This window comes from Propithecus coquereli, unplaced genomic scaffold (assembly GCF_000956105.1).
Source record: "Propithecus coquereli isolate 6110/MARCELLA unplaced genomic scaffold, Pcoq_1.0 Scaffold302, whole genome shotgun sequence".
Taxonomy (NCBI): Eukaryota; Metazoa; Chordata; class Mammalia; order Primates; family Indriidae; genus Propithecus; species Propithecus coquereli.
The window spans coordinates 2,169,974-2,184,303 of NW_012148642.1; the positions used below are offsets into that span (position 1 = coordinate 2,169,974).

General features: G+C 42.9%; 1 protein-coding gene across 1 annotated transcript in view; it reads right to left on the minus strand.

The window, feature by feature from the left end:
- The window catches only part of TBXAS1 (thromboxane A synthase 1 (platelet)), a 159,010-nt gene that overhangs the window by 121,431 nt on the left and 23,249 nt on the right, over window positions 1–14,330 (minus strand). Inside the window, exons 2-3 of the mRNA XM_012649785.1 lie at window positions 7,553–7,646; window positions 4,685–4,737 (exon numbers count right to left, since the gene is read on the minus strand). Coding sequence (XP_012505239.1) covers window positions 4,685–4,737; window positions 7,553–7,646 — 147 coding nt within the window. The remainder of the gene's footprint in view (window positions 1–4,684; window positions 4,738–7,552; window positions 7,647–14,330) is intronic.

Consider the following 14,330-nt stretch of genomic DNA (forward strand, 5'->3'; position numbering starts at 1 on the left):
GAATAGCTGGGACTACAAGCCACTATGCCTGGCTAATTTTTCTATTTTTTTGTAGAGACAGGCTCTCACTCTTGCTCAGCCTGGTCTCGAACTCCAGGCCTCAAGTAATCCTCCCACCTCGGCCTCCCACAGTGCTAGGATTACAGGTGTGAGCCACTGTGCCCAGCCTACTTTCTTTAATACATAAAGAGCTTCTATAAATTGCAATTTGCTTCTACAAATTGCTCTTCTACAAAAAGCAAGTTCAAGCATCTTTTGATCAATAACCCAATAGAAAAGTGGCAAAGGAGTCCTCAGAAAACAAAATACAATGGATTTTAAACATATGAAAACTACAAAAAATTTAAACATATGAAAAGATACTCAAACTTGCTCATAATTAGAGAAATGAAATTAAAACTACAGCAAAATACCACCAAATGGCAAAGATTTAAAATTGTGACCACACATTTTAATGGAAAGCATGTAAGGGAACAAGGTGCTCTCATATGGGGGTGTAAATTAATATAACATATTAATAATTAATATAATCCCTAGAGAGAGCAATTTAGTAATAATTATCAAAATAAAAAATCTAGGCAAACTTTGTCCTAATAATTCCATTTCTAGGAATTTATTGTACATATTACAAGAGAGCAATGATGTATATATGACAATATTCGCTGTAGGATTGTTTATAAATATAAAAGATGTTCATCAATCAAGAACTTGTTTTAAAAATTAAGATCACATCCATCCAAGAAATCCTTAAAAAACAGAGTATCATTTAACAAGAATGCTTATATTGACATGGGACAATTCCCACAATGCCATTACTGAACAGAGCAAGGTAAAGAACAGCGTATATCACATATCATCCATTTGAGTATAAAGACATTGGTATCAGAGTGGCTAGGGGTCCCAGGTGGGAGCAGGTGTACTCTTTTGTGCAATGTTTATGTTTACCTACTTACGACTTAGAGTTCTAATGGGAGTATATGAGATTATGCAACAAGGATGACTTCATGAAAAGACTCAGGGATGCAGGCGTTATTTACCAAAACGGAGTGGCCCACGTGATGGGGGCCGGGAAGCATGAAAGTCAAGTTCAACAAGTGGGAGCTAAGTTTATACTAGAGATCAAAGCCGAAGTGACGTGAGGGCAGGAAGAAATGGCGATGAGGCTAAACAAAAGCAGAACTACCCAGAGCAAGCACTTAAATGAGATAAAGGGAGCTTTGAAAGGGGTCCTTTAGGAGTTTCTAATGAGCTGAACTTGGGCCGCTGTGCAAGTATTTGTAATTAATAGTAATAGCGTCATAAAGGCTTGTCATCTACTGGATTACAAAGTCAATTACAAGTCAGAGGGGGCATAATCTCTATTGTGTTTTATATTCAATCACCAATGTATGATGATTATGGTGATACTGTTCTTGTAGGGTTTGGGGAGGAATATAAATCCATCTTGGGGCTCATTCTCAGACTGAAGGAGATAACGAGTAGTCATTAACTGATGAAGGTTATCCAAAGCCACGAAGCCTTGCTTTCTTCGTGTGGTGTGGCCAGTGGTGCTGCTGCAGAATTCAGAAGAGTTCTCATCAAGGACCTTGACTAAAAGCCGCACAGGCGTACACGCCAGCCCACCAGCTTTACATTCCAGTTCAAAGAAGGCAGAGGCAGCGTGTGTAGTCTTTTATTTACACAGGGCCTGGCAAAACAGCCTACATAATTAGACACTTGGTGAAGACATTTCATTCTCAATGATAGTGGTGGTGGTGGTGGTGGTGGTGGCAGTGGTGACATGGTGACAGTGGTGATAATAAACCTTGATGTTGTCAACTCCTCTTGACAGAAACCTTCTCCGACACTCTCTTCCCCATAGCAGTGAGTGGGAGAGGAAAAGAGTAAGGAGCTAATTCCCAGTTTCAGGCCCTGAATTCTGACTGAGTTGCTGGATGACAACCAGATAAAAAGCGTCGTCATCACGTTTGGCTTTCAGGTCCAGAGCAGCAAGGGGACCCTCCCTGCTGGCATCTCTCTCAACATTCAGTGCTGTGCAGCCATGCAGGGGCCTGATGCATCTCTGTACAGCATCAATAGCATTTTTCATTTGTCAAACGATGATTCAATCTATTATTTCACTGTTTAGGAGGACCAAGCTGGGATTGATTATATTTCCTAATAGCAAAAGTCATCTAAAAATTAACGTATTAGTAATTTAAACCAAATCGTTTCCTGAGAGTCTTTGTCGTGCGTGGAACAGCGTACATCTTTGACATTCGCAAACAGCAAAACTATTTGCTAAAATGTAAGCAGTAAAAGATAACATTTAGAGTTAGAAAGGCCCTCAGATTTAGACTAGTTCAGCCCTTTCATTGGTATTCCACCACCCTACTGCCTCTAAATCTAGGAGTGGACACATCTGAAAGAAGTCAGCACTTTATGCTCATCTTTTTTTTCTAAAGGAGAAAAAGTTGATAGCTTTGTATGAGGAAATTATGCCATCACTTTTCTTTTTTTCCTTTTCACCAGGAGTGGGAACAAAGAGTGAAGATGATACTGCAATTCTGATCTCTTCAACCTCATTTGAAAGCATTCTCTATGATTTAGCTTTTCTTGAAATGAAAAGGATAAATTGCATTAACTTCGTTAAACTTGGGGGGGGGGAGTTGATTGGACATCCTGTTGTCAAGGAAACCAATTCTCTCCACCTCTCTCTCTCTCTCTCTCTCTCACACACACACACACACACACACACACACACACACACACACCAGTTAATACAGTGCCCTTTAAACTCAACTGACATTTTAAAATTATTTTAAAATACCCAAGGGTTCTCTCTGGAAATCTGTCCAAGAAGTACTCAAGGGAAGTAATTCCTAGAATTCAAACTCAGGCAGAACTTTTTCTAACTCTGGGGAAGCCACCATCATTCTGAGTCAGTGCCGTGTCTCAGAAACACAGGAGATGGTCTCCAAGGTCAGTGCCAAGTCAGCCGCAGAATGAGACCAATGGAAAGAGAGAGGTGGGATGAGAACTTTTAAAAAGCAGTAGAACAGCATGAGAGTAAGAGAAAGGTAAACAGTTCAATCCCTTGAGCCTTTATTGAGTGCCTATTGTGCTTAAAGCAAGCTATGCACTGAAAAAAAAAAGTAAGTGAAAGCCAAGTTAAAAGAGATCTTAGAGAGTGAGGTAGAGTTGCTTATTATTTAAAGACATGCACTGCCGCCCCGGCCATCCATCAGAGGAGACCACCTCCCTGCTCCATCGGTGTCAGGCTTGGCCAAGTGACTTCCTTGGGCCTCACAGGGGCCGCAGTGTGCCTCCTTCCCTGATTTTAGATTTGGTCATGTAACTTGGTTTGACCGATAGGATGTGAGCTGAGATGATGCGGCAGAAACTTGAAATGTTCTTGCACCGTTGGGCTTGCTCTCTCGAGCCTTTGCCTTTACCACGGGGAGAACGCGCCAGGTGAGCCTACTCTTCCAAGGAGGACGAAAGACGTGGGCTCTAGGTGCCCCAGGTGCCCCAGGTAAGCCCCTCCTTCCTCAATAATAAATTGCTGTTTATGTCCCTGAGTTTTGGGGTAGTTTGTCATGCAGCGATGACAAACTAATACAGAGAGCATCTAGCACAACACCTCAGTTTATTACTTTTTCAGGGCCACATAGCAAACCAAAACGTGGGTAGAAGAACTTGGTCCAAGCCATGGGTCTCCTGGGTAGGGCCATTTCCACAAAGAGAACAAGCCAATCCCTCTCAAAGACGGGCCCCAGGAGAACAGACATCAGGAATTCTTGGGACCAAAGGGCTTGCAAACCACCGGAGCCCATTAGCGTGGACATTAGCAACACAAGAGAACTTCAATGCACCTAAAAAAGTTACCACTGACCTGGAGGTCTAGAAAAGCTACCAAAAAATCTCCCTGTGGCTGAGAAGCAGCTGTATGAAAACACACTAAAATGATGAGGACTCCAGTGGGGAAAGACACGGGGAGAATCAATACAGTTCAGGCCTGTTACACCTTGAGCAGAATGAATGGTCTGGACATGGGTCTGTTCACCAGATTCTGGGATTTTAGAATCAGAGGAGCACACTCTGAAGCATAAAGAGGGAAAATTCAGGAAAACCAAAGGGAAGGGCTACATTACATGGCCAAGAACTAGGGTGACATGTGTCCCAGCACATCCGGGACAGTCTTGGTGTACAGCGTCCCGGGATAATTATTAATAGTGCTTCCTTTCCCTTGCAGAAGGAACTGGACTGGCTGACGAATTACCTGGTCACACTGCCGGCAGCTCTCCCACGGGGTGTGAGCACACGGGTCCACGTGCGCTTGAGATAAGTTCATGGGCAAAGATCTGGCAGGGCTGTTTGCGCTCTGAGGCACGGAGGGCCACCCTGTCCCGTGGTGGGACACACCCTGGGCACCGTGATGGGAGGCGATAATGGCACCGGCTCGGGAAGGCTGTAAAGCCTGGGACGCGGCGCTCTTTCAGGCCGGTGTGGCGTCCCCCTGGGCAGCCCAGAGTCTTCTCTGGAAACTTTGTCTGGACTGCCCGGCACCCTCTTTGTGGGCCCTCAAAACATAGAAACGCACACGACAGCCCTATTCTTGTCACTACTTCCACATCAGTTCAACACACAGAAACCGAAACATGGCGTACATATAGTTAGCAGAAAACTCGAGTTAGCTTCTTACCCACACAGAGGTCCGTACAGCCTGCGGAGCTCCAGCTGGCTCTCCCAGAAACCCTGAGGGGAACACAGCACTGGGGTAAGAGGAAGATTAAGCAAAATTTCCATTATTCAAACTTATTCAGAAAAAAAATCTGGAACAGCAAGAACACAATTACATAAACAACAACAAAAAAGAATTGAAGTTATATTGGTTTCAAGTACTTTGGAGTATTGGAATAAACAAATGGCTTTTTGAAAACCATTGCCAAGTAAAAGTCCCGGGCAGCTCTGCTTTAATGGACAGAAGATCACGGGTGCCTCACTTATTTGTGTGTTATCGCTGCTAAAATATTTGGATACGTTTGCCTTCTCAACTGTAACATTTCCCCCTGAGATTTGGTTTATTTTATTATTATTACTTGGCCATGCCCCTTTTCACTGCCACTATATGTATAAACTTCCACTGAATCTATTTCAAATTATCACAAGTTCTGAATTATTATGATCTGTCCAAGTTAAATTTTAATTAAAATCATTATATTTTTGGCTGGGTGCAGCGGCTCACGCCTGTAATCCTCGCACTCTGGGAGGCCAAGGTGGGAGGATCGCTTGAGCTCAGGAGTTCAAGACCAGCCTGAGCAAAAGCGAGACCCCGACTCTACAAAAAATAGAAAAATTAGCCAGGCATGGTGGCGCGGGCCTGGAGTCCCAGCTACTTGGGAGGCTGAGGCAGGAGGATCACTTGAGCCCAGGAGTTTGAGGCTGCAGTGAGCTATGATCGCACCGCTGCCCTCTAGCCCCGGTGACAGAGCAAGATCCTGTCTCAAAAAAAAAAAAAAAAAACAATCAATATATTTGAAACATAAGAACCTTAAAGTAACTTTATAGAGGACACATTTTATAACGGGAAAGGAGTATACTTAGAGATACATGTGGGAGAAGAAGGGGTGGAGGGTTGGAAAATGCTAGACCCACATGCTGTAGGGACCGAGTTGTGCAGGGAGGTTGGAGTGTGTGTGCAGGTGTACATGGGGGATCGTGTGGGTAGAGGGTTGAAAGATGCTAGATCCATTACTCGGTGGGAATGGAGTACACCTGGAAATACACAGGCATGAGTCAGGATGGGGGTGGGGTGTGGAAAATGCTAGATTTGTGTTGTGAGAATGGGGCATGTGGGGGTTAGAAGAGGTGGATGTCCACGTCCCATTCTCATTAAATCTACTGAACGTCGCAGTGTAAGCTTGCCGTATACCAAGGAAAGCGTACATGGATACAAAAATAGTTGCGGAAATTACCACATTCTAGAAAGGACTTGGCAGGTTGTGTACATGCAGGATGACGAGCTGAAAAGGAACAAATGTGGAAACCGTCCGGAGGCAGGAGCCTGTGCCCTCCTCATAGTGACAGTTACGCTGCTTTCCTCAAAATGTTAATACCAACTTAATTACTCAACCAAACACAGCTGATCATTTACCCCCAGAAATGTGTAAAATGTATTTTCTTTAAATTTCCTATCTGATTTGTTGTTCCGTCTTGACACTTTCAAATTTCTTCACACTTGTTTCAAGGGTCTCACAGGAAGCCTCGATGGGATATTAATAGTTGTTTGTGGGCTTAAAAGTTGTGCACTGCCCACCCCAGAGAGAGAGATGAGAGAAGACATTTAAAAATGCTAAGACGAGAGAAACAGCACAACAAATAACAGGGAAAGATGATGGATGGAGAAGGGGACAGAAGAGTAGAAAAGAATTGAGAAGGGAAGAAAAAGGACAGAAATAGCTAGCGTCATTTTCTATCTCGAGCAAGCACCAGCCTTTCCGGGGGTAGGGATGGGGGAAATCCTAAAGAGACGTTGAAGAAATACTATCAAGATTAGCCCAAATTTAGTCCTTCCTGCCTTTGTCTGGCTTAGTGGCTCTCCACATGCAGAATCTGGGTCTGTGGCAGTGTCCCCGTGAGTTAGCAGAAGAAACCAAGGGGTTTCTGAGAAAACCCATGTGAGAAAAAAATAACCTTAGCAGACAGAGTCCTGGGTCTGTCCCCACAAACGCCTGCTGACCATTCCCACCGGCATGACACTCCGGCAAACCAAAGGCAACATCCTTAAAATAAAATACGCCTTCTCCCTGGAACTTTTATTTCCATCAACCCACAGCCATTCTTCCTCTTACCCCCACTCAAACTTAGACTCAGGTTTGACGCATTTGCCTTGAATTCTCTACACCTGATCAGTCCCAAGAGTTCTTCATTTTGTCTCCAATGCCCATCTCTCCTCACTCTCATCACCCCCCTGGGCCAAGCCCCAGACTTGACACCTAGACTCCAGCCACAGTTGGAGTCCACGGCCCTAACGTAAATTCTTCTCCCTTGCAGAGTCATCTTGCATTTCAATGTCCCTCTTCTGCTCAAAATGCTAGTACACGAATAGTTCTTCACTCGCTTTTCCAGCCTGTCAGCAACCTAGCCACGTTGCTCCCAAACATGTCTGTGGCTTCTGCAGGACCCCCATCTTCAGGAAGCCCCCAAGGGTGCTCCCAGCCCTGACGGATCACCCTCTTCTCTGAAGAAGGATCACAGTTCCCGTCTACGCCACCCAACGTAGCACCAGGGCACATGTCATCTGGTGTCCTGCACCATTATCGGATGGCGCACTCGAGGGCTCCAGGAACTTCTACTTCTTCCACATTCTGGGGCTGAGCATATTTAGACATTCTGGGCGAATGGCTGAACAAACAGACGACAGGAATCTTTCATCACACAAGAATGCGTGCAAGCAGAGGAGGGCCCAGCCTAGGTGTGGGTGACCCGGACGGGAGCGATGCTTCTCGAAGAAGCCTGTACCGGGCTCAGCACATTTGACGACAGAAGTCGGTGGGAAGGTAGCCCTTACCTGGCGGAACAATGTCAGGTTTCCAATAAAAGGAGAAGGCTTGGGATGTCTGATGCCCAACTTCTCCAGTCTTGAGAACGCCGACGTGGAGTACCTGGGGGCGGGGAAGGCAAATTTTATAAATGGAAAAATGAACGCCTGCGTTCATGCTTTTGGCTCCTAGGAATCTGAATTATTGAGTTCTCTGGAAGTAAAAGCAGAATAATACGTTTCCAGTTAACACATCTGAGGACTGAAAATGCAGAGGCCTAGAGCTGAGTGACTAGCGCAGGAGTTCAGCAAATGCTCCATGATTGAGAGACAGGCTAGAGATCAAGAATCCTGAAACCCCCAAGTCCAGGAGATGCCTTAGAGACGGTGTCGCCCATCTGCCCCTCCCCCGCCTAGAATTCCTATTAAAAATTGTTTTCAAAAATGCACCTCTCTCCAGTTCACTTCCTTTGCCTCTAAATCTATCATGAGCCATTGCTCAGAAGGCAAGGCAAAAAACTGACCGTTTGCTCCCTGTGCAAATCTGTGTATTTTCTTGGTCAAAGCTGACCCCCCACAAACACACACATAATTTGTCCCTCGTCACATTTTATGGCCTAAATAGAGAAATATGAAAACAGAGAGATGGAGGAAACACACCCGTAGAGGAGACTGTATAGCCTACTGCCTTTAAGTCTTTGTTTTCTCGGCCCGCAACCATACGGGAAGCATATTTTCTTAACCAAAAATCAGGAAGCATGGTCCGAGAGATTTCTATGCCACTTTCCAGGAGAAAGCTGGCAGTCTGCGAAGTGCAGTGTGGCTGTCAAAACAGTGGAATTACTAGGGTATTTCAACAGTTTATGGGAACAGAGGGATAACACAGTTAAAGTCAGAGCTGGCTTCGAAAAACCCGGACATATGGCTCAGATCCCTAACCAGCAGCCAATTAGGTCAAAAGTTCAGTTAGTTTAAAAAAATTAATGAGTCAAACTGGGTGTTTAGCAACATGCAGAGATCAGCCAGATCACAATTTGGGGGCAAGGAAAAACACAGAGAATATCACTGCAATCCAGCTTCCTAGGAGTAGTGTAACTCAGACAAACACTGCTGTAAGAGGCACTCACTTATTAGAAAGACGGAATTTTGCTATATTCTTTAACCATTCCCTTTTCCACCTGAAGTCCAATAAGGAGCACTCAAAACAAGAACATTGTAGCAAATACTCAGATATTCAGGGAAAAGGCAACACAATTTAACTACTGGTTTGCATTATTCCGAGCAATGGGTCTATTTTTAAAGTGGCCCCAAGGGGGAACCAAGAAAGGGAAGGCAGGTTCTCCCCCCAGCTCTCCCAAGCTTTCCACCGCGTGGCTGTGTTACTAGGTTTGAACGAATTCCCAGAACATTGCATTTACGTCCACGATCAAGAGTAATTACAAACCACACTCAAGAGCCATGCGTGAATGCCACGGATTAGTCACGCCAAAGTTCCTCTTCATTAGCATGTGTCCCAAAGGTTGACGGAGCAGTTTGTAAAAGTTATTCTTCCAAGTAGACTGTGATGTTTTAAATAATTCCCCTTACACCTAAGGGGAAAGACCAAAAAAGACTCACCAGCCCACTTAACACTTTCCTTCACATCCTCGAATCGGGTGTCTATGTTCATTTCTTCATCAGTTTCTGTGAATTATTTTCTAAATGTAATCTCTAATGGGCAGAAAGAAATATGTAGATCTTGGACCACGTAATTGCATCTTAATTTTGTAATTAGATGTCTTGATTGTCTAAAGGACAAGAAGTCTGTGCCTAATTATGCGTGCTAATTATTATGCAAGTCCATGCCCTAATTATGTAACTCCACTTATGAAAATACTGCTTGTGTGTCTCTGCACAGAATTCAGACATTTTCAAGCATATGGCACCAGCAGAGAGTGTCCTGGACACAGCTACAAACTTCACTTTGCCACCTGGACTCAAGTATAGAACTTGAGCATCTTCAGCTGGAAATTGGCCAAATATTGCCATCAGTAACTAGAGTCACTGTGCACAAATCTTCAGGGAGAGATCACCACCACTAGCTTTATAGGCAAAATTGCAAAGTGGGTTCCATTTATCTCCCTCTCACATCCTTCTCTGTACCCTCGTTTCATACTCTCTGGTCCCAGGGTCCCCAGGCTGCCCTCTGACTGTCTCAATAGACTCTTAACCCAAAACCCATGGACCTCATGTGTAGTGGATTGAACTGTGTCACCCAGAAAAGAAAAGTTGAAGTCTTAACCTCCAGGACTTCAGAATGTGACCACATTTGGAAATAGGATCATTGCAAATGTAACTAGTTAAGATGAGGTCACACCAAAGTAGAGTGGACCCCTGATCCAATATGACTGGCGTCCTTATAAGACGGAGGCATGCGGGGAGAATGCCAAGTGGCTATGAAGGCAGCCACTAGAGTGACGTGGCTAAAAGCCAGGGTATGTCCGAGATCATCCGCAAACCTCTAGAAGCTGGAAGCGTCAAGGAAGGTCTCTCTCCTACACGTCTCAGAGGGAGCGTGGCCCTGCTCACACCTCAATTTCAGGCTTCTAACTCCTAGAACTGTGAGACAATAAACTTCTGGTGTTTTAAGTCACCCAGTTTGTGGTTCTTTGATACGGCAGATCTAGGAAAGTGATAGATCAGGGATACCCGTGAATTTTAGAGAGTCACTAAAAAGATTGTTTCAATTTTTTAAACAATCCCATTGCTTTAAAAATGGTCATGGTGAAAGAAATTTCTCTTTTATGTCCAATTGTGTCATTAAATCCTGCGCCATCCAAAAAAATGCAGGTGGCCTGGGTTGCCACTGCGTCAGGCAGGTAATATTAATATGCGATCATCACACAATCACCATGTTGTGATATTTAGAACAGCTTTCCTTCGACAGGAATTAATGCAAATGTATCCCACAATTGTGATGATGGACATCTGTCATTGTTTACATTAAGAATACTCAAGTTGGAAAATGACAACGGAAAGTATGTGTAGCTTCAGATAGCGGCCTTTGGTTTTATTTTCACAACTAAAGCAGTCATTAAATGCTACAGGACAGGAATCTTGCAGTGCCGGTGGCACAACTTCCACTGTCCATTGTCAAAATAAATTGAACCACACGGACCATTTTCAAAATAAGGTTCAATTTTTAAAGGCTGCAAAGTTCCCAGTATTTCATTTTCCTCAACACAAATGCCCTCTCTTGGTGGATTCAACATGGGTGTTTAGCCCATTGCTTAGCCAAAGAAGCCGCTCACGATAATTTGGGGGATATTTTGATGAATTATGTGTTAAGGAGATGGTCAAACGGATTGAGGTTTGGAGCAAAAGAAGAAAATAGTCAAATGATAGCCGCCCTCCAGGCTGTCCCTCGCTGCATAGCTTAGCAGCCAGCTCCATGGCTCATTCATCCGTCCTCACTGTCACTATCAAAGAACTCCTACTTGGTGAGCTGCTTTTGGAAATTTCCAGAGGCTGCTAATGTCTTTGAAATGGTAAAAGATTCCTTTACTTCTCCTGGATAAAAATTGTGATGCTCCAAGAACAGGTGAAGCCCAGGGGTGCCAGGTAACCCACCTGTCCTGCTCTTTGGAGAAGAGAAGCCCTTTGTCATGGTTACTGCATGCTTTCAACGCACGTGGCTCTCATCAGCTTTGCCAGCAATTTCATAAAAAGTCATGACCATGCTGGAAGCTTTCTTAGAAACAAGGCCTTAAATTGTTGTCTTTTCAAAAGGTTTTGTTAAGAAATGGGAGCAGAACATGAGGTTTGCTAAGACACATCTTGAAGTGCTTAGCAGAAATGTGGGCTAAAAGGCTAGAACTATAAGGGAGAAAGCCTATTCTCTTTTCTTCTATTGAAATTCTCTCTAGCTTTTTCCTCTGATTTTTGGATTTTTTTTTTAAAGTCTCCCTCTGTTGCCTGGGCTAGAGTGCAGTGGCGTCATCATAGCTCACTGCAACCTCAAACTCCTGGGCTCAAGCGATCCTCTTGCCTCAGCCTCCCGATTAGCTGGAACTACAGGCATGTGCCACCATACCTGGCTAATTTTTCTATTTTTTTAGTATAAACGGGGTCTCACTCTTGCTCAGGCTGGTCTTGAATTCCTGGCCTCAAGCAATCCTCCTGCCTCAGCCTCCCAGAGTGCTAAGATTATAGGTGTGAGCCACCACACCCAGCTCCTCTGTGTATCTTTTATATGTTTTCATGTTTTTTGTATGTTTGAGATCACATTCTCTGTGTTTTTCTATTTCTCTATTTCTATTTCTCCATATTTTTACTTTTTCATTTAACATAAGAAAAATATCTCCATGTTATTCTTTATGAATATTATTTTAAGGGCTGTATAATATTCCTCTTATGGACACATCATGATTTACTAAACTATTCGTATTTGGGAGTATATTCAATTTTTTAGCTAATTTAAGTTATATTTGTTGTAGTAGCTACAACAAATATTTCTGGGCATCAAGGTTTTCCAGAACTTTGTGCCTGATTTTCTAGACCTGAAATCCATGAGTCACTGGTTTTAAACACTGGTACACAATGCCAAATTGTCTTCCAGAAAATTTGTCCCAGCTAGTCCCACTGACAGTATATCCATTTCACCAAATACTCTAATAAATTTTTCCTAGTTTGGTATACACGTCAATGTATCTTGATGTCTGCCTTTCTTTCTTTACTAGAGAGAGAGAACACTTTTTGCCATCCTTTCTTCTTCAATTTCAAAAATATTTCCCAACTTCGAAATTATTTCCTTCCTTCCTTCCTTTTTTTCTTTCTCTCTCCCTCTCATTCCCACCCCGGTTTGTCTAGGTGGCAGGCAGAATGGCGCTACCCCAACTGATTAAACAATTAGTTGGAAAAGGAGCAAGCACTGACAGGCGACTGCCAGCTGACTTATGCACACATTTGAACACGAAGAGCAAGATAAGCAGATGAATTCTAACAGTTTTCATTCACTTAGAAAACAACGAACCACAACCTTGTTAGTTGACTTTAAATCCCATTCCCTTCTCCATTCCTGCCCCGCTCCTCCCCCACACCCACAAGGGAAAGCATAAGGACAGAGGTTGCTCCAGTCATGCCTCAAGCCAGGTATTTCTTGGAACAAACGGTGAAATACAGAGTTTACACGTGACGTCTTCTCACTTTCCCTTTTAGCACCACGTGTCTGTCTTGGAGCCCTCATCCTCACAATCAGCCCTCTCCATACCCTCAGACCCCGCTCTCCGCTTGCCCTCAGGGCTGGAAACCGTCTGGTGCACATTTACTCATGTGTCAGTGGTAGCTAGGCGATCTCCTAAGATACAACCTGCAAACAAGAATGTTCATTTACTAATTTATAATGGTGGGTATTTTTTTCCAGGAATAAGAATCTGATGTCTCCTACTCAGAGCATCTCCTTTCCAGGTACAGGAGAAGCCAAATCAATCATCAGGGATATGTTGAACTGGTTCTGCAATGAGAGGTGGCTCATCAGAATAGGTGTCTCCACAAGACCCTGATAAAATATCCTGCCCTGCAGCCAGGTACATCCCTCTAAAGGGTTGGCAAAGAGGCAGTGTGCTTGGCCCACCCACTTCCCCACTGGTCTAAATGACGCCTCAGTCACGCACCTTAGTAGCACAGGTGCTTGGGTGTATTCTCACCCATTTGTCTAGCTTTTGCCAATGCCTCATTATTTTAATCATTATAACTCTAAAGTACTTTTTTATATCTTACTTTCATATTAATTTTAGAATTAATCTAGTTTGATGAAAAAATACTATTGGGATTTTTCTTGGAATTACATTAATTATAAATTAATTTAGAACGTACCAACATTGTTATACCATTAACTCTTCTCATCTCTGAATGTGTTATAACTCTTCATTGATTCCATTCTCTCTGTCCCACAGCAACATTTTTTAATTTTATACATGGAAGAAGATCTTTTTGCCATTTACATATATTTGTCATGGGTACTGCTCATGTATAGGAGCACCATTTTTCTTAATGTCAATCTTGTAATGAATGATCCTTCTAAACTTTCTTATTAGTTCTGCTGGTTTACATATGGAATCTCTTTGATTTCCTATGTTGACAATTCTATTTTATGCAAATAATATCAGTTGGTTCTCTTTCTTTCTAATCCTTTTTCCCACTTTTCATTTTCTTTTCTTATTGCATTGACTGAGACCTCTAGAATGATGTCAAAAGGAAGCCGTGAGAGTGAGCATCCTTTTCTTATTCCTGACTCTACAGGAACACATCTAATGTTTTAAAATTAAGCATGAGGTTTTGCTGTACATTTTTGATAAATATTCTTTATTGGGTTAAGGACATTTCCTTCTATTCTCAGTTTACTGGGAAATTTTTTTTTGATTAGTCCTGCTTTAGGTTTGTCTATTTTATTAATCTTTTCAAAACACCAACTTTTTCTTTTCTTGATCATTTTTAATGTTTTGTTGTTCTCTATTTCATTAATTTGTGCTCATGTGTTGATTACGGTCTTCCTTGTGTTTTCTTCAGATTTACTTTGTTCTTTGTTGCTTTCCTTCAGCTTCTTAAGTTAATGACTTAGCTCAATTATTTTTAATGAATGCATTTAAGGCTATAAATCTTCCTCTGAGTACTTCTTTAACTGTTTCCCACGCAATTTGAAATGTAGTATTTTCATCGTCTGATAGTTGCATACTCATAGGAAACTTCTGAATATAAATGTGTTACAATATGCACACAAACAAACCTCAGAAAGACAGATATTTGGGGGGTTTCAAGACCTTATACATAC